The sequence below is a fragment of the Schistocerca gregaria genome, chromosome 6 (assembly GCF_023897955.1).
Source record: "Schistocerca gregaria isolate iqSchGreg1 chromosome 6, iqSchGreg1.2, whole genome shotgun sequence".
NCBI classification, from domain to species: domain Eukaryota; kingdom Metazoa; phylum Arthropoda; class Insecta; order Orthoptera; family Acrididae; genus Schistocerca; species Schistocerca gregaria.
Genome location: NC_064925.1, coordinates 383,520,145 through 383,536,309, shown reverse-complemented (window position 1 = coordinate 383,536,309; position 16,165 = coordinate 383,520,145). Strand labels below are relative to the sequence as shown.

The window sequence follows — 16,165 nt, the reverse complement described above, 5'->3', positions numbered from 1 at the left end:
TTAAGAGTATGTTGTATCTGTGGTTATAAAATGCATAGGAAAAGCAAATTTTGGCAGATAAAAAATGCTGAATTAAAATGTTTTGAGCTGATTGTAACACCGGAGTAAGTGAATGGGCATACAGAAGAGGAATGTCAGAAGAGGAAAGAAAAAGTTACCAAAAACCTGTGGTCATGAGTGACCTACACTTATCACAAAAAAAAAAAAAAATACTAAGAAATGTGTGTCATGACCAACTCAATGTACATATTTGTTGATAACCAGTAGTGTTGCACTATAGTCGAATCATTGCTCTGTGCAGTGTTTATGCCAGTCTAAAGTATACACATGCTGTATATAATAATTGCATTTAAGTATTTTGTAACAATTTTGTACTGGTAGAAGAAATGACATACAGAACAAAGCAAAAAATTGCTCTGTAAAGAAGTAAGTTATTTGTAAATGAGGTAGCTGACCATGTAAATCCATGAAGGTTGAAGCATAATTTGTCAATTTTCTCTTTTGCAGGTAACACGGGGTCAGATTGAACAGTTCCGTCAACAGATGTTTTCAGATGTGGATTATGTAATATATCCAATGTGTGATCCAGCCCTGAGTCGACAAGAGTATGCTGATGCTAAGGCAGCGAGTACACTCTCTTTGTTATCACTCTCTTCCACCTCTGCATCTGCTTCTCGCCAGGCTGTAGCTGCACCTCCACCTCCACCTCCATATGCCTGGGGCAGTGGCCTCCCAGGTTCTGGCCAAGGTAAGAGAATGAAGTACTACTGCTATGCTAAATAACTGATCATCTAATAGTGATTTTTTTCTCCAATATGCACGCTTGCATTTGTGTGCTATAGTAGGTAGAGAGTTGTCATTCATATCTGGTGGCATAAAAGTTTGCTAAAATAACTTTCACACTTTCTGACTCTTTCTTGGATATTTGTTTTTAGCTTTACTTAGCATCTGCTATTTACTTTTTTGTTTTTTAATTACCCGGGATAGTGATTTCCTCTAACCAATGAGAGACGAGAAAAGAGGCAACATATTTCTGTACAGGAGTAGCAATGACATTTATGATCTTGGTTGTCACAAACATTTTCCTGTTTCTTCCAGATATGTCACAGGTTCAAAGGTTGTGATTGTGGTTGGACCTGATAACATAACTGTTTTTTTTTTCTGTATACATAGCAGATCCTGCATCTGTATAGGAGTGAAAATATGACAATATTCCTCCTCCTCTTGCTTTCAAACAAGTTGTCTGCCTGGTGCTCTCTCAGTGGCTGTGTGGAACTAGCAGCTAACGTACCCATTTCTGTTCCCATTGCACCTCAAGGGGAATAAGGACAACATTGCAGTATGAAACACTTAAATATGCCACTGGCCCCTGTCTAGACTTTATCATCTTTTGCAGAAATGTATGCTATTGTTTAGTATTTGTCCCATATTATATTCAGTTCAAACTGCAAACGGATTCAGGCAATCTGAACTGCACTTTAAGTGTGGAAGATGTTCATAAACAGCTAAGGTGCACAGTATAAATTCCAATGGTTGATAGCATAATGAAATTTGTTCCCCAATCACCATTTCTGTTCCCACATTCATCCTAGTTCTCAGACAAGCTAATGTCACTATTCCTCCTCCAACCCTTCGAGATTCTTCAAGTTAAAGTTGCAGATGACCTCAGCGTGAAAGCTTTATCTGTGAATTTAATACAAGCCCTTCATTAGTCCGTCACACAACGTAAATACTTTGATATCAGCAGGAGTAATTTAGTCTGCAAATGTAAGATGATCTTGTATTTTTCAAATGAAAAATTTAGAAACAAACCTTGTCATCTAATTGGGTAAATACTGTACATTGTTTTAGAACCAAAAGTGAAATCAGATTTATAATACATTGTGTCTTCTTGTACTAGAATCAAAATCTGGTTAATAAATCGCACATACGAGTTCATATCATCAAAATTTATGCATTGTGGTATACTTAGGCAGTACTGTTTTGCAGTTCAGTCCCAAGCAAAATGAATATTTGTTCATCATTTGATTGAACAGTACCAAGAACTGAAAGATTAAGTGAGTAATAGTTAAATACTTTTCAGATCTTTCATTTTTGAAAACCCTACTACATTGTTGTTTACTTCTTAAGAAGGAAAGACTGAAACATGGAAGAAATTCATAGAAGATAATGTTATGGGCAGAGAAGAGTAAGTAAATAAAATGAGGCACAATACTGCAACAATAATTTGACGGGGTGCAGAAACACCCAAGAAAAAGTGAGGAACCTGGTGCAGATGACAATATCTCAGAACTGTTTAAATTCTCGTGTGAAACAACACTGGAAAAACTGTTTCATGTACATGGGCTCAGGGCCACCCATAGAGTTGATGGGTCTTTAGACAAACTTTTGTGAGGGCTCCCAAGTCTTCTCAGCCCATAGGGGATAAATATCCCAGATATTGATTCTTCAGTGCATTGTTTTACATGTGAGCAGTAAATAAATTCTGTGTGCACTGTCAGTAATTTATTTGTCAATTGAGTGTACATATTTGAATAGATACAAATAGTAATTTACACAATAATAATAATAGCTACTAAAAGAAACAAGCCATTTCAGTACTTAATTTTGTCATGACTGGCTCTCCCAAGGCTGTCAGTAGTGCTCACAGAACATCGTCTACACCCAAGGCCATATTGTGACTTAGGTATTTCAGTGCTTTCTCAAACTTTTCTCGCAGTATAATATCTATCACCTCATTCTCACCTAAGTCCTCTTCCCTTTTTGTAATATTGCTGTCAAGTTCATCTCCCTTGTATAGACCCTCTATATACTTGTTCCATCTTTCAGCTTTTCCTTCTTTGGTTTATATTCGTACAGCTGCTTCACTTTTCTCTGAAGGCCTCTTTGATTTTCTTGTAGGTGGTACCTATCTTTCCCCTGGTGAAATATGCTTTTAAATCCTTACATTTGACCTCTAGCTATTTTGTCCTGTCTGTCAATCTCATTTTTAGACATTGGTATTCCATTTCACCTGATTCAGTTGCTGTATTTTTAGATTTTCTCCTCACATCAGTTAAATTCTTATCTCCTGCTACTCACTCATCTACTTCTGTGTTCCTTTCCCCTGTTCTAGTCATCAGTTGCCTAATTCTCCCTCTAAAACTCTCAACAACCTCTGGTTCTTTCAACTTATCCAGGTCCCATCTCCTTAATTTCCTACGTTTTTGTAATTTCTTCAGCTTTAATCTACACTTCATACCCAATACATTATGATCAGAGTCCATATCTGCCCCTTTAATGTCTTACAGTTTAAAACCTGGTTCGAAAATCTCTATTTTACCATTACAGAATCAGTCTGAAACATTTCAGTATCTCCAGGTCTCTTCCACTTATACAACCTCATTTCATGATCCTTACACCAAGTGTTTGCAATGATTAAATTATGCTCTGTGCAAAATTGTGTCAATTGGCTTCCTATTTCATTCCATTCTCCCACTTTGTATTCACGTATTATTTTTCCTTCTCTTCTTTTTCCTACCATTGCATTCCACTACCCAGTTAGATTAAATTTTCATCTCCCTTAACTATTTGAATAATTTATTTAGTCTTCTCATATATTTCTTCAATTTTATCATCATTTGCATTTGGAGCTCTTGTATCTTTCATATTTGCAGTTAAAATTGTAAAATTACAGAAATATTTAGTTCAAGCAACTATTTGTTTCTGTTGCTTAGTAGCTTTACATTCAGTTTGCATGGTTTTGCATGACCGTTTGCATATTACTTCGTACTGGTAGCTTCTCATCTGCAACCAAACGATGTTGATGAGAAATTGTTTTGGGAGTAAAACCTATCATTTTGTGCTTTAAACATAATTGAGTTTGCTGCAATATTTTGCACATATATTCATTTTTACTTACATTTTTGTGTGGCAAGTCCTTTTTTCTCAGCATCCTGATGAGGTGTTGTGAAGCACACACAGATATAACATATATTTTCAGAAGTTTGGTCGTTAAAAGTGCTTTACACTTCACCAAAATACACTGTAATCGTGGTTGTTGTGTGTCCCAGTCCAGTCAGTGTTCATTTGTTCACCAGAGAGTTTGGCGCCAAATTTGAATTTTGTTTGCATTTTGTCTTTGTGTGTGTGTGTTTTTTTCTGTATGCTTCTTAGCTGTTTGTGTTGTCTTTTACACTAAAGGAACACCACGTAAAAGACAACACACACACACACACACACACACACACACATACACACACACACACACACACACACACACACACACACAGATAAAATGTAAACAAAATTCAAATTTGGTGCCAAACTTACTGGTGAACAAATGAACACTGACTGGGCTGGGACACACAACAACCACAATTACAGGGGGTTTGGTGAAGTGTAAAATGCTTTTTACAATCAAATTTCTGAAAATATGTGTTATATTTATGTGTGCTCCACAACCTCTCATCAGAATTCTGGGGAAAAGGGGCTTGCCACACAAAAATGTACATAAAAACGAATATGTATGTGAAATATCATGATAAACTAAATTACGTTTGAAGCATAAAATGATAGGTTAACTCCTAATAAAATTTCTCATCAGCATCATTTGGTTGCAGATGACAAACTACCAGTACAAAATAATATGCAAATGGTCCTGCAAAATCATACAAACTGAATGTAAAGGTATTAACTAACACAAACAAAAGTTGTTTGAACTATATATTACAGTAATTTTGTAATAATTTAGTAAAAATGTTCACATTACAGATTAAATAAAACAGAAAATCACTGATGATCACACAGAGGTGCTGAGAAATGTTTGAGAACTTTGAAAAAACATATTTTGCATAACTGGAGGACCTAAATTCAACAATTGTACTATTGTCATCAGTGTTGACTTCATGTCTATCTTGGCTACAGTAACACATTCACTGTGCTGTTCACAGTAGCTTACCTGCATTCCTGTTTTCTTACTCCTGCATTACACCTATTTGATTTTTTAATGATTATCTTGTATTCACCTAAGCAGAAGTCCTGTCCCTCTTGCCACCAAATGTCACCAATTCCCACTATGCACTACATGATAAAAAATAACCGGACACCCCCCAAAACATATGTTTTTCATATTAGTTGCATTCTGCTGCCATCTACTGCCAGCTACTACATATAATCAACCTCAGTAATCGTTAAACATCGTGAGAGAGCAGAATGGGGCACTCCACAGAACTCATGGACTTTTAATGTGGTCAGGTGATTGGATGTTACTTGTGTCATACGTCTGTACATATTCCACATTCCACATTCCTAAACATCCATAGGTCCACTGTTTCCGATGTGATAGTGAAATGGAAATGTGAAGGGACATGTAAAGCACAAAAGTGTACAGACCAACCTCGATTGTTGACTGACAGAGACCGCCAACAGTTGAAAAGGTTCATAATGTGTAATAGGCAGACATCTATCCAGACCATCACACAGGACTACCAAACTGCATCAGGATCCACTGCAAGTATATGACAGTTAGTTGGGAGGTGAGAAAACTTGGATTTCATGGTCAAGTGACTGCTCATAAGCCACACATCATGCAGATAGATACCAAACGACGCCTTGCTTGGTGTAAGAAATGTAAACATTGGACAATTGAACAGTCGAAAAATGTTGTGTGCAGTGATAAGTCACGGTAAACAGTGGGACGATTCGATGGCAGGGTGTGGGTATGGCGAATGCCTGGTGAATGTCCTCTGCCAGCATGTGTACTGGCAACAGTAAAATTCGAAGGTGGTGGTTTTATGGTGTAGTCACATTTTTTATGGAGGGGGCTTGCACTCCTTGTTATTTTGTGTGGCACTATCACAACACAGGCCTACATTGATGTTTTAAGCACCTTTTTCCTTCCCACTGTTGAAGAACAGATCAGGGATGCTGATTGCATCTTTCAACACAATCGAGCACCTGTTCGTGATGCACAGCCTGTGGTGGAGTGGTTACACAACAATAACATCCCTGTAATGAAATGGCCCTCACAGTTACCTTTGGGATGTTTTGGAATGCTGACTTCATGCCAGTCTTCACTGACTGACATCGATACCTCTCCTCAGTGCAGCACTCCATGAAGAATGGGCTCCCATTCCCAAGAAACCTTCCAGTACCTGACTGAACATATGCCTGCGAGAGTGGAAGCTGTCATCAAGCCTAAGGGTGGGCCAACGCCATATTGAAATCCAGCATTACCGATGAAGGGTGCCATGGAGTTGTAAGTCATTTTCAGCCAGGGGCCCATATACTTTCGATCACATAGTGTATCTATCTTCAACCTATCTGTTTCCCTTTTAAAATTTTCTAACCTACCTGCACGATTAAGGGATCTAACATTCCACACTCCTATCCATAGAATGCCAGCTTTGTGTCTCCTGATAACGATATCCACCTGCGCATTCCCTTTCCGGAGATTTGAATAGTTGACTATTTCACCTCTGGAATATTTTACTCAGTGCCATCATCATTTAACCATACAGTAGAGCTGCATGCCCTCAGAAAAAATGATGTACAGTAAGGCCATTTTGGTTGATGTTATGAGACCAGATCAGTCAAATCATCAAGACTGTTGCCCGTGCAACTGCTGAAAAGGCTGCTGCTCCTCTTCAGGAACCACACGTTTGTTTGCCCTCTCAGCAATTACCCCTCCATTGTGGTTGAACTTATGGTGTGGGTATCTGTATTGCTGAGGCACAGAAGCCACCCCACCAACGACGAGGTCAATAATGGTTCGGGGAGGGGGGCTCATTGTGATATTTCATATTAAAATACATGGTGGTAATTAACTATTGTTTGAATATTGGCTGTGTCATAATACAACATGGCAATCCACATCACATGTGACAGTAAGTTTCATATTCTATATGTCTGTTACCTCATTCACAAAGTTGTCAGTAACAATTTTTCAGCAAAATTTCTCATACAGTTGTTTCTAAACTTCCAATTGTTTCTCTTATAGGTTTACGCCGTGGCTTTCCTGCGTATTCTTGCTCAACGGAGAGTCTGCTGGGTCCACCGACACTGTCACGACCACTCCATCATCAGAGTGCAGCTCGGTACCAGTATGCCCCATCTTCTCATCGTGCCCTTGGTGGAGATATATTGCGAGGGGCACGCTCCCATGAAGATCTGTTGGGATGCTCAACAGGCATTTCAGCAATATGTGCACCTCATACGTATGACAGGCCAGTGCCTGCACCACCACCCGTAACCCACGGTTATCGTCGACTTCCACCTCCACCGCCCCCTCCGCCCTATGACCAGCCAGTGAGTTTCTAGTTCACATAATTTTGTTGTTACAACTTTATGTGATTCAGGTTGATAATTATTGCTTGTTTGTTGTTTTTAACCTGATGGAATTTCCAATATATTTGTGTCTCGCTATTATGCCCTATATCTGTATTTATAAAAGCTTTATTGCTGTTGAATTCATTTCCTCTCTGTGTTCTATCTCTTTGCTACTATTTTCACCCATTTAAACTACATTTAGACTGGTTTCTCTCTTCTTGACATGGGAAGAGTTTACCCACATCTCTCTTTCAGAAAAACAAAAATTTAAATGATGTAGAAATATATTTAAGAACTGGCTAATTATTCACCTGTACTGCCATTTAAGAGTTTTTTAGTGGTCTTTCTACAATGTTTCTCCATACTTTTTTACTGAGATGTTATGTAGGATTTTGTTGTCCAATAATTATCTTGTATTTTCCGCCTCAAACTCATCAGAACATTTTATTGTTAACTTTTGACCATCAGAGTCATATTACCTATTTATTATTTGTTTTTCAGCTAACTCATTAAATGTAGTAGAGTCTAAAAACAACCGTCTGTAGCTATTGGCATAGTCCATATCAATTCATGCAGGGTAGGAGAAAATCTTACCTTCATAGTCTTGGATATTATTGAATTTAGTATATGTTAAAATGAAGGACTAAGTAAGGAACATGTATTTTTTTTGTTTTCTCCAAAAAAATTTCTGCTCTGACATGCAGAGCTCCAAAGATGAGACTGCATGCCATTTTGAAGATGCGATTTTTGGAAAAAAAAAATTAAAATTCTGTATCTCTGGAACAGTTCTAGATATTTTTTTTTTAATTTGGAACATAATTGCTCTATGATTACAAAGAAATTCTCCATTTAGACTTACCTGTCAAAGTTCTTTTACTATAGCGTTCTGAACTTTTTGTAATTTATGGATTAAAATTTTTTATTTATTTATTTATTTATTTATTTTTTTTTTTTACGAAAATGCCAATCTCTAAAATTTTGATTTTTTTCTGTTGATCAGTACCATACAGTTCTACATTCCCTGAAAAGGAGAGCTTCCACTTTTAGGTTGAACAGGTTTTAGAAACAACTGAAATTTTTGCCATACATAAAACCGGTTTTATTACCACATTATCACGTAAAAGGCTCATAAAAATCAAAACCTAGCCTTATTTAACATAATTTTAGTTTTGAAAGATGAGTAAGAGACTTTTTCAAGCATTTTAAATGGTTCCAAAATGTATGTGAAAGATCCAAAGACTTAAAGGTTTCAATTTATACAACTTCTGTGCACTTTGTTTTGTACTGAAATTAGCCAGTCAGTGAACTAAAAATGTGTTCCACTGCTTCAGTATCTTCCTTTGACATAGAGTGATGTCTTTCTGTTGAACCAATAGGAACTGGAGCACATAAATCTTAAAAAAGAATTGTGACTAGGAAGTGAGCACTGATGGCATTTTTGCTATCCTTAAGCTGGAAACCTATATCCAGCAGCTGGTCCATGTGGTAGCATAAAGTTCACTATAGTTTTGTTTGATTCATAACTGGTGCCTATAATCTCTGCAATCCACCAGTGACAGTCATACACACATGCCAAAAACATCCCCTTTCTCAGGTTGTGAATCTGAATATTATCCTGCAGTTTCTGAGGTGTTGGCTGAACGTACGAAATTTCTTCTTTCTTGCTCTTTAAATTGCGTGCAATATGAGTTTTGCCCATCGCTTTGAGCCCAGAAATGTGTCTTCTGAATTCCTTTCACAGGAGTAGTTTGTTTGGACCATTCTTCTTTTTTCCGCTCACGGAACCCTTTGATTTCCTCTTTGGACAAAACAATGAGGGCTGTGGATGTTTCAGATGTCATGGCTCTCATAAAATCCTCAGCATTCTGAATCGCAGCTTTATTTAGTCTGGAAAGATTATATTTTGTAACATGGTGCTTCATCAGGCCTCCTACACCAGCACAATCGCTGTGACATGTAGCACTGTACACCCAGTCAGTTGGCACAAGCGACTTACTCAGTTCAAACAGCTGGTAATGATTTTTAAAGTGACTTTTTGCAAAAGACACTGCAACTGTGTCAACTGGTAATTTCCTCACAAAAACACAGAACTCATTGGATGGTCACAGATTTCTTAGAAGCCTCTTCAATAAACAAATTAGTACTGAACAACTACAATACATAAACCTGCAATGAACAACCACAACAAAGAAACTGATAAGAAACTACAATAAAGTCTAAGAAATATCTGCAACAATGAAAGTGAAAAGAAATAACTACAACAAAGTAAGTGATAAGAAATAACTGCTGCAAAGACAGTAGAAAACAACCTCTATGAAGACATACATTACCCCTGAAAGCTAAAAAAAGATTTTTTTAAAAAAAATAAAGCCTGTCCACGTTAAAAGTGGAAGCTCTCCTTTACAAAGAATATAGTACTACATGGTACTAATAATAGTAATAATAATAATAATAATAATAATTTTAAAAAAAATAACTTTTCTGGATTGGCATTCTCGAAAAAAAAAATTTTTTCTGTAAGTTATAAAAAAATAAATATCAAAAGGTGACAGTAAAAGATCTTTGACAGATATTTCCAAAATTTGGATCTTCAAAATGGTGTTTGCAGTGTCTTCTTTGGAGGCCAGTATCTCAGGGCAGGATTTTTTTTGTAGAATTTTAACATATGCTAAATTCAATAACACCCGAGACTATGAAGGTGACCCCACTGCCTGAAATGATACGGATTATGCGTATTATTTACTCCCTAAATTCCCTTTAGGAAATTTAATATGGTAATTAATGCATTGCTGGACGTACGTCAACAACATTAAGTCATTATTAAACAAGAGCAAAAATGATGAATAACTGGAATGTGTCACTATCAGAACTAAACAAGTAACATCCACTTTATAAGTCCTGTTTTTAACATTCTTACTCTAGGCTCTCTTTTCAGTAGTATCCTCAAAATTTCTTTAAGTATTGCTGTCTAAAGCATTCAGGCTTTACATTTTTCCATAGTAAGAGTGGTTGTAGTACAGACAATGTGGATATTATCATGCTCTTTACTAAAGAGAGCAGCTCATGTAATTACATTTACTAAACAGTTGCAGCACAGAAACCTACCAGTGCTCTGTTATTAAGCCATTCACTTAATTTAAATGATAAAATTGGTCACTGCATTGATGAAGATTAATCTTCTGCTATTTTTCTCAGATTACTGTTCCTGTTACGACTCCTGAGAAAGCAACTTGCCCAGCTGTTCCTGAGCCTCAGAGGGATGCAGAACCAGAGGGTGTGCTCGATATACGTACTCTTCGTGAAAAGAGTAAGAATCTGGACCTGCCACTCATATCTGCATTGTGCAATGACCGCTCCTTGCTGGAACAGACAAATGCTTTTGTAATGCCGAGACATCCCCGTCGCCGTCAGCCCTCAAGATCTTCAGAAGTAACTACAGAAGTCCCAGCCAGTGTAGAGGTGCCATCTTCAAATGTAGGTAGTGGGAATGGCAGCAGGAAACTCTCAGGTGTAAGTGGTGGAACACTTCTATCAGGACTTGGGACAAGCAAGCTCAAGTATCCTGTGTCAGGATTGTCCACAACACAGATTTCTAAGCCCAGAAGGAAGGCATCATCAGGAACACATGTTCACACTCATCCCTGCTCTTCAGTGAGCACAAGTTCTGGTGCTATAAAGAACGAGGGAAGGAATGTGGGTCGCAGAGATACCATAATGCCATGACAAGATGTGGACTTTTACTGTCATTGGCATCAAAATAACAGAGGCACAGTGTGACTGAGAAAACATTTACTCTGTTGTAACATATGAAATAATTAATGTGTCTGTAGTTTTACTCAAAAATGAACTATTGTTTCAGATGAGAAAATTTTATGTGAGTACTTTTGTGAGTTAAGTTGTACATGCAGCAGGGAAATGTATGTGGAATATGTGGTAACTCAACACATATATATTAAAAACAGGGTACTTTCTTTTTCTTTTCATTTATAGAAATATTGGTTTGTAGGATGGCAGTACAGAAGGATTGCACCCAATAGATTTTTCCCCCCTGTAGTAGTGCTTGGCGGACATGGTGTGGATGGTGGAGATAGAAGAACCAACAAAAGAGAAGCAAAAATTGTTAGGTTTAAGGCAACTCTCCTCACTAGCATATTCTGTGAAAGCTTCAGCAACTGCTGCATCCCACATCCATTTGAAGCTGCTACCCAGCCAAGCATTGGCCTCCCTCTACTATGTTTACTCTCACATTCTCCTCCATTGCAATATTAACATTACTGGATGGCTGACATCCTATCAACCAGTCCCTCATCTTAGTCAAGTTGTGCCATTAATTCCCCCCCCCCCCCCCCCCCCCCCCCCGATCAATTGAGTGCCTCCTCATTAGTTCTCCAGTCTATCCACCTAATTGCTGATAGAAAGGACAATGAACTATCCCAGCTATGAGAAGTCTTAGTTTATTCCTTGGGTATAAAGAGGGATAGATTGATAAAGGTTAGAAAAGACTCTCATACTCCAGGAGGAGAGGGACCCATCTGTTGTTTATACATTTATCTAATTGATGGATATAAGACTACTGAAAAACAGATGAATATCTTCTATCTCATTGAATATTTGAATATTTGGTGCTTCAGACTAAAACACAATTTGTGCCCATTCATGACCTGAGAAGATAACAAACCATGTGCAGGTGCGCACGTGTGCCCCTCCCCCCCCCCCCCCCCCCCCTCCCCACACACACACACAGACAACAGAGCAAATTATTAGACATGTATCATAATCTCTCACAACACCAAATGTTTACATGAAGCACTAAGTTAGAAGGCACAAAAACTGCACAAATGACAGATAAGGGTTTTGAATGAATTTTAAGAAACTTGGTGTTGTTTCAGTCATTGTTTTATGTAAAGATGATTGAAAATTAATACCAATTTTATTAGAACAGAATTTCACTTTATGTCACAGTCTTGACAAAACATCATCTTAGAACTGTCTTCTCTTATCTCCTAATGACCCATTATTTGAGATTGTTCCTCATGCTCTCATCAGAACTGTTTCATCATTCTGTAATAATGAATAACAACCGCACTACACAAAGGTCCTTGGGATCTGAATTTTCTTGAATCTTACATTTTAGCAAAATACCCAGAGATGTTGTATGTTAAATTTGACTGACTTGTCTTACTCCATTTTTGGTCAGGTAACTGGATTTTCTTTCCTCTTTCTTCCTCCTCCTCCTCTTTATCTCTATCACCACTTCTCCTCTTTTTCTCATTCATTCTTTATTTCTGTCTCCTTTTTTCCCTCCATTCTAGAATGTAACAATTCCAGTATGGTGCATTCTTGTTTCTGAATAAACCAATTCTAATGGGAAACTTTCATGAAAAGATAGTGATGGAAGCTGAAGAAATGAAAAGCTTATACCCTGAAATAATTACCGCTTAGAAAGTTATTTTATATTTTTAAATCTAAGATTTGTGTCCGTGAAGCATTGCTCTAAGGATTTGTAAATATTAGAAAATATAGGTGTTCTCCGAAAGTTTATGTTGCCATAAATATTCAGGTTAGAACACTAAAGGAAAGACAGAGTATTTCTTAATTTCTAACAAGATATAAGAATTCCACAACATTATCCCTGCAGCATTGTGAAATGTACCTGCTATTCCCTGTGTCTCTGTTACGTCACTATCTGCAGCTATGCGAATACAGTTAGTGACATATTCACTTGAGGCTATTACTGTTAAGTTTTATTCCCTTACAGATGTTTTTATTACAGTTCAGTCTTAAAGCAATTGCTTGGTGCTTAGCACAGTCTCTGAAATCTTGGCCTTCACTTGTGTTCACGATGAGAATTAGAAGATATAGAAACTTAAAATAATTTACATTTTGCTGCTGTTGTGATATACATGACCTTAGGGGCAAATTGTAATGGATTTTCAAAATGGTGGATGATTTAACAGTTTGTATGTATCCGTTAGTTTTTCTTGTTGGTGAACCTGAGTGGATGCTATCTGAACTTTGGTCAGAGACTGGGCATAAGCCAACAGACAAAAAATATCTATGACAGCATTATCATAATTTCTGTTATACTTATGCATTTGATACATTTATTAATCATTAATGTGGTTGAATGCATTTACTGCACTATAGATAAGGAGATTTAGCATTTTGATTGTTGCATAAAGCAAATAGCTGCAAAAGTATGAGAGTCTGGACTGGAGAGCTCTACTCCACTCACTATTCCATCTGAATTTGCAACAGTAGCTGCAGAAAGGAAAATGCACCCACTGATTTACTTCCTACATGCAATGCTTATATGTACTGAAATTTGATTAAGTATGGACTTGTGACATCAATTCTTGTAGGAGTGAAAACTGTTACTTCATCTGCAGGTGTAGTGTAAAAGCAGTGGGTGACTGTGCTCCTCCATAGAATATTGTGTCAGTTTTTAAAGAAAATAAGTTGTAAGTGACATAATGTTTGTCATTTCAACTGCCAAGTATTTATGCACTGGAATGGAACTTGTATTGTAATTGTATCATTGAACAGAGACATTACCTCATTCTATGGAGGGTGTTTTGAGTGATGAAATTGATTATTATGAAAGTTGAATTACATGAATCGTAACTGAAGATTTAAAATTATAAAGCTTCTGTTGTAAGAAGCTTTTATATTAATAAATAGATATAAATAACTGAAATACAAATATATTCTCCAAATTACAGTGTTTTTGAGCTCAACAATCCATTCAAAACTTTTTACAAGCTATGGCTTAGCTTTCAGCCCATAAATTTGTGTTATAACCCACCGACCGAGCCACTTAAACCTAATTACCATACATCCACACAAGTAATTTTAATTGCCATGTCTTCCTATGAAATTATAGACAATTTGCATGATTTATTTAGATAACATAGTTACCAAAATATGGAACCTTCTGACTAGGATTCAATTTCCAATTTCAAGAACACATACTGAATTTTGTGGGAAGTTCTAAACTGTATACCATATGCTCACAGTTAACTTAATTTGACAAGCTAAGATACAAGATTATAGGAAGAGTTGGTGCTATCTTATGCTATTTAAGTTGGCTCTTCATGTGTAAAGCTTGACAAATACCCATTAAATTTCTTGGAAACCAGGGCAATGCTACATCAGAAGTGCTAGCAGTGTGGAATTCAGATGTAACTGATCTAACTATTATAATTTGAAAGGATGGAAAAATGTTATGTTTCTGCTTCACCATTCAACATGTATTTTAAAGCTTGCGTACAAAACTAAGTAGTTACCTTAGTGGAAATGTACATTTATACTTGTGTTTGTTGTACTTGGATTCTCAGTTTAATCCAAACACCACAGAAAACCAAGAAGAACTTTTTAAACTATTTTGCATAGTACTGCACTAAAGTATTACAGAAATATTAATATAATCACTTATGAAATTACATTGTATGTCAAAAAATAAATGCAAACATTCCATTCTCTGATCTGGCAATGGATTAGGAAGAAAAGGAACAGTACGACATTTATTTATATTATTTTCCATACTGCTACACCTCTGCTACTTCAGATAGTAAATTATTTGTATATCTTTACCAATAACCATTACTGAATGGCATTATCACTTCCCTTTTTAACTCACTAACAATTTATTTGAAGCTTTGCAAGCTTCTGTTTCTCAGGGTGCCATTTTAGTCTGTTTCCATACATTTCTTAATTTAATGACTGTATGTACGTATGTAATTGTTCAAACATAATTGGTTTTCATGGCCACATTTCATTGTAAAAATGTCAATTGCTCAACTTTTTGTCTTTAATCATCGTGTATGTGAGCCTGCATAAACAAACATTATGTGTATAAAAGCATCGTGATGTATCATCATTTGCAGTTTTTATAAAACAAATACCTTTGTGCTCCTAATAGTTACCCAATTTTCCAAAAGTCTCTTGTTTGTAGGTCATATGGTACGATTTACATAGAGTGTACATTATTAAAACTTGTTACAGTTATTTTATGGGGTGAAAAGTTCTTGGCCTGGCAGTGAAAAACCATATTTTAGCCAAAAAATACACTTTTTTATGTAGTTCACATTTACATAAATGCACTGGCTGTGATGGTGTTTTTAGCAGAATGATGCGGCATATGCTGACTTAACGGTGTTACTCGTAAGCTATATTTGTAATTTTTTTTTTTTTTTTGGGGGGGGGGGGGGGAGGGGGCAAAAAGATCAATAACTCAAGGCAAGTTTTCTAACAGATTCAGATATACTGTAGTAACGCCCATCTGTAAGACTGATGTAAAGCAAACAACTTCTGATTACAGATGTATTTCACTCCTTCAAATCTTTTCAAAAGTTTTTGATACAGTGGCCTGTGATAGAATACTGACTTATTTAGCTGAACACAACTTATTAATTGTCTCTCAGTATGGCTTTTGTAAAGGATTCTTCACAGAGAAAGCAATACGAGATTTCACAAATGAAGTGCTTGCAGAGAAAAACAAAAATTATCGTGTTGGTATATTTTGTGATCTTGCTAAACTCCTTGATTGCATGATTCACAAAATTGTATTTGATAAACTTAAGTGTTAATGCATTAATAGTTCTCCCTTTCACGGGTGGTATCATACATTCATAACAGAAAACAGAGGAACTCTTTTGATACTGTCATACAATCTAGAAACAAACCTCATATTGGAGGAACACAATGTGGGGCCTTACAAGGTTCTCTACTGGGTCCACACTTTTTCTTAATCAACATAAATGATGTTCTTAATCAACATAAATGATCTTTCAATGGCATTAAAGGGCAGCCCAAAAACAGTATTGTTCATTAATGGTGCAAGAGTACTAATCAAGGA

At 36.6% G+C, this 16,165-nt stretch overlaps 1 protein-coding gene across 2 annotated transcripts in view; it reads left to right on the top strand.

Moving 5' to 3' along the window:
* LOC126277890 (protein expanded) overlaps positions 1 to 15,187 on the top strand; it is a 443,551-nt gene extending 428,364 nt beyond the window's left edge. For both annotated transcript variants that reach the window (XM_049977441.1, XM_049977442.1), the window contains exons 17-19: positions 508 to 748; positions 6,980 to 7,287; positions 10,504 to 15,187. In XM_049977441.1, coding sequence (XP_049833398.1) covers positions 508 to 748; positions 6,980 to 7,287; positions 10,504 to 11,031 — 1,077 coding nt within the window. In that variant the 3' untranslated portion in view covers positions 11,032 to 15,187. The remainder of the gene's footprint in view (positions 1 to 507; positions 749 to 6,979; positions 7,288 to 10,503) is intronic.
* Positions 15,188 to 16,165: the final 978 nt, after the last annotated feature.